Source organism: Vombatus ursinus, unplaced genomic scaffold (assembly GCF_900497805.2).
Source record: "Vombatus ursinus unplaced genomic scaffold, bare-nosed wombat genome assembly UNPS02010472.1, whole genome shotgun sequence".
NCBI lineage: Eukaryota > Metazoa > Chordata > Mammalia > Diprotodontia > Vombatidae > Vombatus > Vombatus ursinus.
Genome location: NW_020950250.1, coordinates 4,391 through 17,411, shown reverse-complemented (window position 1 = coordinate 17,411; position 13,021 = coordinate 4,391). Strand labels below are relative to the sequence as shown.

The following is a 13,021-nucleotide window of genomic DNA, read 5'->3' as shown; positions in this document are numbered from 1 at the left end:
ACAGACTCAGACAAGCACTATCTACAGCATGGGGGAGGAGGGTGGGGAAGATGAGAACAATTAGAGAAGTAGGGGTGAATCAACCCCCAAGTCCAGTGTATTGGGAGATGGAGAAAGGTGAGGGACAGAGACCAGGGACAATTCCAGGGGAAGTGATAAAGGATATCCACCCCTACTTCTCCCTAGCCCCCAAATTCTCAGCCAGTTGTGTCCAGTGTGTGACAGAGAGAGAGGGACTGGTGGGGCTACAGCCATCTCTCCAGAAACCAGTGTCTTCCAGTGGGGCCCAGTTGCCCTAGTGAGCCACATCCAGTGTCTGCCCAATATGTGCCCTCCCTCACTTTGAGGATTGCTAGAGGTCAGAGAAAATCCCAATCCCAGGGCCAGCTGGGTGGGTGGGGAACAGGAGAAACAGACCAGGAAAGAGATACAGGGAGAAAAACAAAGGGGTTATGAAAGAAAGGCCAAAAAGAGAGGCGATCATATAATCCCCACCTCCCTCAGCAGACACAGCCTGCCTGAGATCAGTCTTTTCCTCTGCCTCCATTTGGGGTAGCTTTGTGCTCAACAGAGAAGAGGCAGGAAAGGAAGAGAGATAGCACAGTGGAGATCATGGGGATGGGGATCAGATGATGTGGGAATGGACAGAAGAATTAGGAGTAGGGTTGATGGGACCAGGAGAATTGTACCCTCTTCTCCAGGTACAGCTGCTGTCCCCATCATTGAGCCACACAAGGAAGATGGGTAGGCAAATGAAGAGTAGGTGCCAAGGTTCACACCATATTAAGGGCATCTTCTGTCAGATATTGGTGCAGCTGGGGAAAAGGGGGTCGTTCCTCTGGTTCTCGGCTCCAACACTGAAGCATCAGTTCATAGAGTCCCAGAGGGCAGGCATCAGGGCGGGCCAGGTACACCTAGATTGTGTCAGAGGAAGTAGTGCTTAAACAAATTCATCACACAAGCAAAATAGTAAAGCTGGATCTCAAACCCAGGTCCAACTTTGGTGCTTTCCCCACCAAACCTCCACCCTTCCAGCATAAGTCCCACCTCCCCAGAAGGACTCATATCCTCCTCTCCTACCCCAGGCCAGCTTCTGACCTGCCGGCCTTGGTCCCTGAAGAACTCCCCGGCATTCTCGATGACTTGCTCATCAGTAAGCTGCCCAAATGGCTGAGCTCGACACAGCATCAGCACCTCCCACAAGGTCACTCCAAAGGCCCACACATCACTGGCTGTTGTGAACTTTCCCTGGAGGGGTGGGAAAAGGGATTAGTCAAGATGGAGATTTAGTACAGAAGATCCCAAGACCTTTTCCCTAAACACATGGGTCCCTCACACTTAGCTCTTTGTCTTCCTGGGTCTCCTCACCATGAGGACTTTTTCCATGATTCCATCCTTTCCTAAAACCCTGCTCACTTTTAATGGCGCATCTTTCCCAAGGATTCTACCCTTCCCCTCACCCTCCCATCGTCCTTCCCCTTCCCCCATTGCCTTTAACCATTTTCTTGTCCTGAGGCTCTCTTCTTCCTGATTCTACCTTCTCCCCATCTCTTCACTGCTTTATGCCTTAACTTCACACTCTGACTTTCCCCTCTTTCCTCCCTCCATTGTCACCTTTTCTCTTGATTTATCTCTGCTGTAGCCTTGTAATCAATCCCAATGACTAGCCCCTTTCTATAATTACTTAGAAAAATAGGATGTTAAAGCTAGAAGAGACTTTAGAAATCACCTAGTTGAACCTCCTCATTTTACACATGAGGAAACTGAGACCCAGAGAGAAGTTACTTGCTTGAGGCTACTCAGTTAATTAGTGACAAAGTCTAAACTAGAACCCAGGTCCCTAGACAACTCTTACTGCCTGTCTTTCTCTTCTCTCTACTTACCAAGGGACTTCCTTACCATAAGAATGCACTCCCAAGCCATCCATCGGATGGGTAGCACAGCTCGACCCTGCACACGGTAATAATCGCCAGCATAGAGGTTTCGGCTCATTCCAAAGTCAGCGATTTTGATGGTGAAATGCTCACCCACTAAGCAGTTCCTTGTGGCTAGATCCCGGTGCACAAAATTGAGTGTGGCAAGGTATCGCATACCAGAGGCAATCTGGGCTGCTACATGAAGCAGCATTGCATAGCTGGAAGGGAGCAGGATCCCAGCATTAGAGAGGCAAGTCCCCAGACCCCCAGGCTGCATAGGGAGGGTTGCTCAAGTTATACTGTCCAACTCCCTTCCAGTGAAGAGAGGGTATGACCCACTCACTGACACTGCTTACATCTCTTCAAAGGGCCAGATGGAATTTTCATGCCAAATCATCTCCCTATTTCCACCCATAGAAGGTTGCTATTTACAGGGTTCCAGACTTGTGCTATGAGATTGGGGAAGGGATGACAGGGAAATAAGATGGTCAGGTCCTGGTACCTTTGCAATTCTAAATGTCCTTTCTGTCTACCTGTTCCCAGAGCCTTTGAGCAGACCTCCAGCCTGAAACCTTAGCTGTCTCTCTGCCCTATCTGGGAGCTCTCTGTAAAATCACAGGTTCTTTTTTTTTTTTTTTTTTTGGCTAGGCAATGGAGTTAAGTGACTTGCCCAGGGTCATACAGCTAGTAAGTGTTATATGTCTGAGGCCAGATTTGAACTCAGGTCCTCCTGAATCCAGTGCTCTATCCACTACGCCACCTAGCTGCCCCAAATCACAGGTTCTTAACCTGGGGTCTAGAGACTCCAAAGGGGTCAACAGATAGATTTCAGGTGGATCTATGAACTTAGATGAGAAAAAAATTACAGTTTCATTAACCTGAAATTTAGCATTTCCTTCAAGTATTTAAAAATATTATTCTGAATGTATATATATATAGCCTATATCAGATTGTGCGCCATCTTGGGGAGGGTGGTGGGGAGGAAGGGGGAGAAAAATTTTAAACTCCAAAGTATATGGAAGTGATTGTTGATAAATTAATAAAAAAAAAGTAAAAAAAAATTATTCTGAGAAGGGATCTATAGACTTCACCAAAATTCCATGACACAGAAAAGGCTAAGAGCCCTGTTATAAATCCTTCCATCATAAATCCTTCCTAACTCAACGATCCCTGCCTTGTTCTACCAGAGATCACTCTAGGGGATAGCCTCAGGTTGATGTATATATGTGGTCAGGGTGGGGTCAGCAAGGCAAGGGCTACTGCATTAGCCCGTTTTTTGCTTTAGCCTTGGGGTAGGTTACCTGATGGTGGGCCCCTGAGTTGCTCCCCCATCTCCTGGGCTGCCATCTACAGCTTTGTCCTCTAATCGGTGGGCACTGAGGAACTGGTTAAGGTCACCATTCTCCATGTAGTCAGTAATCATGCAGAGGGGGTCGTCCTGCACGCACACCCCTAGCAGCCGAATTATATTAGGGTCCTTCAGCCTTGACATGATCTTCACCTCTTTCAGGAAATCATTCCTACAGAATAGAGAAGATTAGAAAGGGCAGTTTCTAACACTCCCCTTTCCATCTCCCAGCTCATAAGGGAATTAATCAAATTGATAATTCCTTCTTCTAGATTCTACCCTCTCCCTTCAGAATTGATCCCTTCTTCTCCTCACCCTGCAGCCTCTCCCCTGCCTCTACCTACCCATCCCAAGCCCCACAATGCATTCAAGAGTCTTGCCTAGCATTCTTTGTGGCATCTGGGCGAAGGATCTTGACAGCCACCAACAAGGGGCGTCCCTTTCTCACATTGAGGGGGAACTCTAGGTTGAGCAGATCCTGGGGACTTTCCACCTCACACAAATGCACCTGTGAAGGGGAGGGAAAGAAGAAAGCTAGGTCACTGGGAGATACTGCAAGGATCAAAGAGGTCATGGAGTCAAGAAAAGCAGTACTGGCATAATGGACTGACTAGGAGCTACAATCCTACCTCTACCTACTTGCTATGTGACTTTGAGCAATTTACTTCTCTGAATCTCAATATGTAAAATGGTCTTAATAGTACCTGTTTTGCCTACGTCCCTGGGCTGTTATAAAGACAAGGAAATGTACCTGAAAGCTCATTGAAAATTGAATTATACTGTACTAATGTGAGGTGCTATCACCATCATTTGTTGTAGAGCTGACATTGCCCAAGATGATGACAGGGAAAAATAAAGGTGGTTACTCTAGTGCTAACATCACTCAAAAGTGGGAGGATTGGGTTAGAGGTCTGAGGTCAAAGGAAAGGTAGAGAGTAGTGTCACAGTCATCTGGATTTTCCCTCTCCTTTACCTCTGTATCAACTCAATTGTCAAACATTGCCCATTCTAACTAAATAGCCCCTCTTGAATCCATATCTTTCTCTCCACTTGCACAGCCGCTATCACAGTTCAGATCCTCATCACCTATCACCCAGGGTAGGATTCCTAGGCTGTAGCATTGATTACAGTCTTTCCCCTGTCCAATCTGTCCTCTACACAGCTTCCTAAAGAATCTTCCTAAGGTATGGATCTGATGATGCCTTTCCCCTGCTTCAGAAGTTCTCTATTGCCCATAGGATAAAATACAACCCCCCTGGCCTCTTCTTTAAGGCCCTCCATCATCTGGCTCGGACCTACCTTTCTGCCTTATTTGGCATTACTCCTCCTTACATACTGTATGTGCCAACCAAATTGGCTTACTAGCTGTTCCCTAAACTGGACAAATAGCTCCTGCCTCCCTGCATTTGCACAATCCATGAGCCCATCTGTCCACCTTCACACCTGCAGTAACCTCTCCTTACCTCTACTACTTAGAATCCCTAGCTTCCTTCACAGATCAACTCAGGTGTGAGCTTCCTTGTGAAGCTTTCCTGGTCCTCCCAATTATTCAAACTCTCTTCCTCCACAAATTACCTTGTATTTACTTATCTGTGTACCTGCTGTATCCCCCAAGTAGAATGTAAGCTCCTTGAGGGCAGGTCTTTTTCTTGTTTTTGCTTTTGTGTCTCCAGTGCCTTGCACCCAGCAGGAACTTAATAAAAGTTTGCTGAATTGAACTGAATTGAGTTCCTCCTCACCTCCCCGAACTGGCCTTCACCTAGCTTCTCCTTGAAGCGGAGCCGGGATCGGGGGAAATCCCCTCGGGGAGGGCCATCACCTGTAGCCCCTGGAGGCAGTGCAGGGACAGCATAGGTATTTCCCCCAGTGACACCCTGTAGAGTGACGATGTCAGCTTCAGCATAATGGGGGACACTGCTCTGGGAGGGTGGAGGCAACAGCGGGGCACATGGCTTCTCTGGCTCCATGTAGTCTCCATGGCAGGCTGGGGAGTAGGGCAGAAGAGAGAGGCATTAAGAGCAGCTGAAGTAGCCCCAGATTTCCAGTGGCACAGTTCAGAGGCAGGTAGCCATACTCCCCCTCCCCACCAAGGTGCCTAGGTGCTCTTAGCCCCTTTCCCTCCTGCATTCCCCAGGTGAAGAGAATCTAGACATCCTCTATGTCTTGTATTTTCTTGTTTTTCATCTACCCACAAAGGATAGTCTAAAGCTAAAAAGTAGGTGGGATGAAGATCTGACTTCACTACAAGGGGGATGTAACAATAGAACAGGGTAAGCTCTGAAGACCAGAGAGCCTTCTTTCCTAAGGATCTTTCAGCAGAAGAGATACCCCTGTATCTAACTGGACAGGGTGGGAGATTTCCCCATCCACGTTTTTCTAAATCTTAAATTCCCCTACCCAGATTTTCCTCTTACTCAACTGCCCTCCCCTCCTAGCCCTTCAACTCTGACTTTACCATTTCAATATCCCTCCCAAACCTTTTCCATCCCAACCCACCAGCCCCAAAGACAGAGTGGAAACAGCAGGGGGGCACAGAGAGGAAACAGAGAACAGAAGAACCCTTTCCTCTACAAATCCTGTAACAAGGAATCTAGACATGGGAGGAAGTGTAGACAGGTTAGAGAATTTTCTTGGAAGCTCAGGAGGGCCAGGGAGAGACAACAAAGCAAACACAAAGGAGTGGGAGGGGACAGAGAAGGTATAGGATTTGAGAAACTTTACCTCTGCAATTCCATAGAAAAGAAACATAAGGGGAAAGGGGTAATGCCGGGGGTGGTAGAGCCTCCTCCTATGCAGCTCTGGAGAGAGGGGGAAACCAAAAGATGAGGAATGGGAAATGATGAAGAGTTAAGGCTTCCTCTTCAATTCTAAAAAGCTAAATAGAATGTGCTAAAGGAAAAAAAAGAAAAGGAGAAAGCCAAGAACTCAATCCAAATGAGTCTTTTCCTCCATTACTCTAAAGAGAGACCTCAAAAAAGGGCAGAAAACAATACAGGACAGCTAAAGATGCAAGAGTTTTTTCCTCCAATGCTCTGGAGAGCAGAAGAAGACATGGTTGGAAGCAAAGGAAGCATAAAGAGTCAGTCTTTTTCCCACGCCACTGTGGAGTGGGGAGCCTGGGGGAGCCCAGGGGATGATGGGGCTTACCCTGGGTGTTGGTGGGTTTGGCCCAGGCGGGTGTGGGGGGGCCAAAGCCTCGGGGGGGACGGGCGTAAGTGGCCAGGAGGAGGCGGTAGGCTGGATTGGAGAGCAGCATCGCTGTCGGGAGAAGGAGGGGTGGGGGAGACACCAGGATAGGGTGAGACCAGGGGGGATGGACAAATGAATAGGAGACCAGAGCCTTAACTGGTATTTTTGGTGCCTGAGGCAAGGGGCAAGCAACACTTGAATATGCCCTGGATAAGCAGAATGAATTATATGCCCTGAGATCATTTTTTAAATCAATGATATAAAAATAATGTTAAGTAATTAATACAAAGTTATCTTGAGCAGGAGGGATAACTAGTTACTATTGTGGCTTCTTCACTGTTAAATTTTTACACCCTCTAATTTCTGGTGCCCAAGGGCAAAGCCTGAGTTGCCCCAAACTAGTTATGACTCTGAAGGAGACAAGGGATGGGTAGAGACCAAGAAGACAAGACAGAGAGATGGAGGAGACACAGGATGGGATGAATCTAGAAGAATGGATGGACAGGCTGACAGAGAAGACATATAATGGGTACAACTGAGGAGTATGGTCCAAAGAGTTGAGTAGGGGAGACACATGACAAGGAGGACATTGGAAAGATTGGTGGGGGTGGGACTGACTGACACAAACAATATAGAGTATAAGGGGTGACCAGGAACACAGATGGACCTGGGGTAACAAGGGGATGAGTTATGACATCCCGAAGGACGTCATAGAGAAGAAGCAAGGTAGAAGGTAAAGACAGAGACACTGAGAGAGAAAGAGAGAGAGAGAGATCTAGGAGTAAGGGCAGATGGCATTAATCCTTCCCTCCAAAGGTCATACCAGAGCCATTAGGGGCAGTGGGAACAGGGTGAGGTGGGTTCCCACGGGGCCGAGGTTCTTGATAAGGGGGTGGTTCTCGAGGTCCTGGACGGTTGTTGATGAGGACAGTGTCCCCAGGGACAGAGAGATGAACTGTCAGCTCTTCCTCGGATACTCGTCGCTCAGCCTGGCAGGAGTTGGGGGGAAAATGAGAGAGCCTGGGAGTCAAAGCACACCTAGGTTATATCCTAGCTTTACCAACTATTCCCATCAACTAGGTGGAGTAGTGAACTTGGAGTCAAGAAGACTTGAATTCAAACCCTTCCTCAGTTCCTTCTGGCTATGTGACACTGGGTCAAATCCCTTAACCTTTCTTTCAACCTCAATTTTCTCATCTATAAAATGGCTACAATAATAGCCTCTATCTTAAAGGGCTATTGTGAGGATCAAATGAGACAACATATAAAAAGTACTTTATATATATTTGCTGTTATTATTATTCCCATCTTTTGTCTTGTCTTCCTCCTCATTCATTCCCTTTTATTCCTGGACCTTATATTCCCTCAAGACACACACCCATCCTGGACCCTCCCAAAGCCTTGCCCACCTTGCCAAGCAGCCTGCGCCAATGCTGCCTCCAGAGCATGAAGGCGATGATAAGCAGCAGAAGCAGGATGATGGCCACCAGGCAGCCGATCAAAATGGCGGTGGGGCTGCCCTCTGCTTTGGCCACAGGCTGCTGCCCCCGAGGCTCCAGCTCTGTGCAGAGGGAAGAAGGAGAAAGAAGTCAGAGTTCGAGACTAGGGATGAAAAGGCAATCCAGTACTCAGGTGGTCTAGCATAAGGTAAGCTTCTTTAGAGCAGAGGCTGGTTTTTGGTCTTTGTATCCCAAGGGCACAATCTGATGCATTTTATAAATATTTGTTGGATTAAATTCAAGGAGTAGGGAGAAAAGGAAGGAGGGAGGGCAGGGACATTACCCAAGCTGCTGAAGTTGGTAGAAACTGGGCCTGGGGGCCACCAAGGGGCAGGTGGTCGGGTGCCACCCAAAGCTGGAGAAGATTCATTCACAACATCTGAGGAAAACAAATAGAAAGAGAAGAGGGAGTTGGGTGAAGAGGAAAAGGTAACCAAGGAGAGGAGAGATGAAAAGGAAAAGATGTGGAGAAGATGGGTTAGATGAGAATAAAACATTCCTTTGAAACATAAGGATCAGAAATGAATTCTGGAGCAGCTGTGAGGAGGCTGTTGGGGAAGTTTGGGGTGGAGAAAGACAGACAGATGGAGGAGATACAGGACAGGATGAGTCGAAAAGAATGAATAGGCAGCCTGACAGAGAAGATACATATTGGGTACAACTGAGGAGTGTCGTCCAAAGATTTGTGGAGATACAAGAATGAGGATAACTGCTAGCAAAACTGATAAAAAAAGACAAGACATAGGAAAGATTGGTGGGGGTGGGACTGACTGACTGACAATATAGAGTGTTAGAGGTGACCAGGAACACAGATGGCCTTGGGGAAACAGGGGGATGAGTTATAAAGGAACACAAAAGAACTGTACAGGTTGAGATAGTGAGGGAGAAAGGGAGTTGGGGAAGGAGACTCGGGACAGTGTGGGATGTCACTGTATAAGAAGCAAGGGGAAGAGAAATTGCCAGATGTTGAGGATCTGAGACAGTAGGCAGAAGGCATGAACAGCATTACTCCACCATAAACGGGTCTGGGAATAAAGGGTATTGTTGGGGAGAAACTTACTAGAAAGGAAGGAGATCTCACTAAAGAGCAGCCAGGACCCAGTAAAACGAAAGCGGCACTGCAGAAATCGACCTACGCGTCCCCCCAACGACACAACCACAGACCGGGCTCTGGGGTCCCCTAGACTTCCTCCTAAGGCTTGATATATTGGCTCTCCCTCCCAGGCTGTGGCTGGGCTTCGCTTGAAGCGGCACTCCACCCCACCAGGGAGCCGGGCACCCAGGGTGTGCATGTTGTTACAATGGACCTAAGCAGGGATGAAAGGAAACAAGATTGTAACAAAGGGATCTCTCCCCATTATGGTATCTCTTTACATCTCTTTCACCCTCCGTCCCCCACCCCCACCAAGGCCACAATGTCCTCTCTATTTGGTCTTCAGCCACAGAATTCTCACCCGCATAGTCTGAAAGACCCGCAGTCGGTCAAACTCAAATTCCATCTCCACATAGCCGCTGGGGAAGCTGTTGTTGTTCCATCCTACATAATCATACCCTGGCCATACTCGCAGCTCCCGGCTCTGCCTGAAGTCATCCAGCCCCACTACACCATCTGCCAGTTGGCCCAGGCCTCCATATTGCAACCTAGGGTCGGGGAGGAAAGCCGGGGTGGTGGTTTTTAGAACCAGAACGGGGTATCTCCTAACACTCCCACCCTTCTTTGAGATCTGGCCCCTGGGCCCAGCACTCTAACTCTGTTTCCATATCTCCAGTTCCAGTCCCATCCGTCAAATGTTAAGGCTTATCTCTTCTCCCTCCAGACCAAACAGTCTTTTCATCTCCTGTCCATAGCTTTTTTTTTTTAATTCCACATGCCCTGGACCTACTCCCCCTAACCCTCATTTTCCTCTCTCCTCAATTGTTCCCTGCTCCCTCTTTCACTTTCACCTCATCCATGAATTTCTCTCCCTCCCTCAAACTAGGCTCCAAATATTTTTAAAATTATATTTTATTTTTTTTCAATCAGCAAAAATCCTGTTCTCCCTCCTGCTCTTTCCACCCATTGAGAATGAAAGAAAACAAAATCCCTTTTACAAAAAAATATGTATATTAAGCACATTAAATTTCAGCAGTATAGGCCCTAAATCTCATCCCCGCTTCTTCCTTCCCTCTTGCTGTTCCTCAGAGCCCTAGCTCTACATCTCCAGGGACCTGCCTCTCTCACCCGCCAACTGTGTGTCCATCATAGGTTGAATCATTGAGATGCACAGTCTCAGGCAGGTACATAGTCTGTCCCACAGGGGCTGTGTAGGAGAGCAGTCCATCTGAGACAAAATGGAAGGAAATGGGGTTAGAGAAGGAACCCACATTATTTATAACTTTTTCTTGAGTGTGGGAAAAATATCGTCTGTAGCTTATCCATCATTGACCTTTCCAGGCTTATTATACATTTCTCCCCTTAATATACTATATGATTTAGCCAAATTGACCTTTATGATCTTCTCACACAACTTTTCATTTCCCTTCTCTCTGACTGCACAAACTGTCTGTCCCACATACCTGGAATGATCTCACTCCTTACCTCTGCCTCGAGCCACCTCCTACATGAGGTCTTTTTGATCCTACCAAGTACAAGCACTGCCTAGCCCCATTACCTTGTATGTAGTTTGCCTATAGTTAGGTTGTCTCTCCTCAAAGAGTGTAAGCTCCTCAAGGGCAGGTGGGATGTTTCATTTTTGTCTTTGTATCCCCAGCACATAGCAGTGTGACCCGTAGTAGGCATTTTGAACCACTCATTGATTGGTAGATTGAAATGTTGTTTTTTTTTTTTTCACAACCATTCCATTTGGCCCACTGATGTGGCTACTGGTAATTTCAATCTTTTCCCAGTGGTAAATGAGAAGTTTAGTACCCCTTTTTTCCCTGAGGACATAACATAGTGGCTCTCTCTAAAACAAGAAACCCAAATTTTAGATTCCCCCAGGGAGAAGTGCTGAACTCACCCCTCCAGAGGCAGCCATATAACTCCACTCGAAGACACACACTCATGACTCTGTCAGCCCTGGGGTAGAATCGGACGAGACGGGCCACCATGGGGGGTCCCAGATCCTTCAGCACCACTCCACCAGTGTCCTCATTCCCTGAGATCACCTAGGGTGGGAGAGGGGGAAGTAGGGATGAGAAAGGCTCAGAGATGGAATGGATGGGAAAGCCAGATGCTTGGCTCAAACTAATTCCCATACTATCTGCTCACTGACCCCCATCTCCAACCTAGAGTACCATTTCAGAGCAGGCAGGAAAGCATGAAAGAAATACTGGACTGAGAGTCAAGAGACATGGATCTACCTCCAACTAGCTGTGTGACCTCGGGGAAACCAGTTCATCTCTCTCAGCCTCAGTGTCCTCATCTGCAAAATGAGGGTGTTGGTCTAGATCAGTAGTGTCAAACTCAAATAGAAACAGGAGGTCACTAAACCATACATAAGGATCCCTGCAGGCTGCGTACTGATTTGGAAAACCACCAGTTAACACTATCTGTGCTCTACTGTAGGAATGCACTGGGGAGTGCTGGCCAAAGGCCTGTTGGCCTGCATGTTTGACACCTCTGGTCTAGATGATCTCTAAAATCTTCCAACTTTACAATTTTTTCTCTATTCTCTGTTCCTTTCCCCAACCACACCTTCTCTTTTCCTGACTCAATTGACTCTTTTACCTCTCCACTACATAGAATCTGTCCTCCTGCTCCCAGATGCCATGTATGCTCTCTATGACCCCAATCTCCTCTATTAGCTATCCTTTTCCTCTATATCACATTCTATTCCCCTGCCTCTCTTCACCTCCTGGCCCCATCGGTCCTTCCAGTCCATCCATCGTTGACCATCACGGGAGTATCTCAGTCGGTAACTAGGAGAGAACTCCTTGCCCAACCCTCCAGCATGTCGTCCTTGGGTTCCCACTAGGGCCACCAAATGTAGCTGTCGAAGGTCCACCTGCAGGTACTCTGATTCCATTGGAAACACGGGCCCTGCTGGACACCATGCCCCATCTCCATCACTGCTCTCCAATCTGGAAGGAGGAAGAAGGGGGTTGTTAGTGTTTGGAATCCTGGGGACAGATTTACTACTGGATGGGCTCCCCTGTTATAGTTTTACTGTTATCATAATGCTCCTTAGTTCCATGATATTACTGTGAGGTGTCTTGTTGAACCTACTAAAATGTCTTTCAGTTTCGATTGGGTCTCCAAAAGAAAAGAAGAGTCTGGAAGAGGAAAGTTAGAGACAGACAGGAAGAGTCATAGAAAAACTATTCGTTCCTGATTGGGATGAGGGTACCTGCTATGTCGAGCAGCAGTGGAGTCTGACCACGAACTAGAAGCTGAGATGTCACTGTCAGGAATGGTTCGGTCTTGCATACCCAGGGCATAGCGGCATTTGGCTGAATGGACATAAGAGATAGAAACAGGAATGAGTACCACGAAATTTCCCCCTCCAGAGATCCTCTCCCCTCAGAGAACTAGATATCTAGCCTCCTCACCAGGGTCAAAGTGTCCCTCCAAGTCAGCATTTTCAACTGTTATCAGTATCACTGGCAGCAAAGACAACAGGATAAGCAGCCCCATGGCTCCAGATCCCATAGCCCTACGGTGGAGGGAACAGCATCTCTGCTGGAAAAGAGGAGAAAGAATGGAGAGATCTCAGCTAAGAGAAATAGTACAAAGACAAAAAAAAGAGAGAGATTTTTAATCCCTACCCTTGGAGCCCACTTTCTCCACTCCCCACTTATGTCCTAGACAGCCATCCCTCTAAGTTTCCACTTCCTAACCTTCATTGAATTCAAGCACTCTGTCCCCAGACTTGAAGCTCCCAAGTCCCTGCCTCTCCCTTTAACTTTTGCTCCTTTCAGGTACATTTTGTCTCATTTGCAAGCACGTATTTCTCTTAGGAACACAGGCACTTTCTAACCTCTACTGCCTTCAAGCCAAAAGTATTATGGCTCCCCAGTTCTATCCAGTTAGTCCTTACTTTTTTTCTGGGACCCAAACATCCTGTCCCCTCATCATTTCCCCCTTCCCC

At 47.4% G+C, this 13,021-nt stretch overlaps 1 protein-coding gene across 3 annotated transcripts; it reads right to left on the bottom strand.

Annotated features, from left to right (window-relative positions):
• Positions 1–6: 6 nt before the first annotated feature.
• On the bottom strand, positions 7–12,617 carry LOC114037685 (epithelial discoidin domain-containing receptor 1). Of its 3 annotated transcripts, XM_027854654.1 has the most exons (17): positions 12,483–12,617; positions 12,281–12,383; positions 11,786–12,014; positions 10,952–11,099; positions 10,174–10,273; positions 9,407–9,593; positions 9,013–9,259; positions 8,236–8,331; positions 7,863–8,014; positions 7,277–7,442; positions 6,412–6,522; positions 5,004–5,248; positions 3,645–3,772; positions 3,218–3,436; positions 1,900–2,134; positions 1,099–1,248; positions 7–914 (listed from the first exon to the last, which is right to left on the bottom strand). In XM_027854654.1, exons 1-17 carry the CDS (start codon positions 12,580–12,582, stop codon positions 774–776), a joined length of 2,757 nt encoding a protein of 918 aa, XP_027710455.1. In that variant the 5' UTR covers positions 12,583–12,617; the 3' UTR covers positions 7–773. The 3 variants fall into 3 exon arrangements, with proteins under 3 accessions (XP_027710455.1, XP_027710456.1, XP_027710457.1); XM_027854655.1 differs by lacking the exon at positions 6,412–6,522; XM_027854656.1 differs by lacking the exons at positions 5,004–5,248; positions 6,412–6,522 and having other exon boundaries at positions 7,277–7,360.
• Positions 12,618–13,021: the final 404 nt, after the last annotated feature.

Coding starts and splice junctions, on each gene's coding strand:
- LOC114037685 (XM_027854654.1), bottom strand. CDS start 12,582: ATGGGATCTGGAGCCATGGGGCTGCTTATCCTGTTGTCTTTGCTGCCA. Junction 9,260..9,406: donor GGGTCTTTCAGACTATGCGG/GTGAGAATTCTG, acceptor ATCCCTGCTTAG/GTCCATTGTAACAACATGCA. Junction 3,437..3,644: donor GATGCCACAAAGAATGCTAG/GCAAGACTCTTG, acceptor TCTATTCTGTAG/GAATGATTTCCTGAAAGAGG.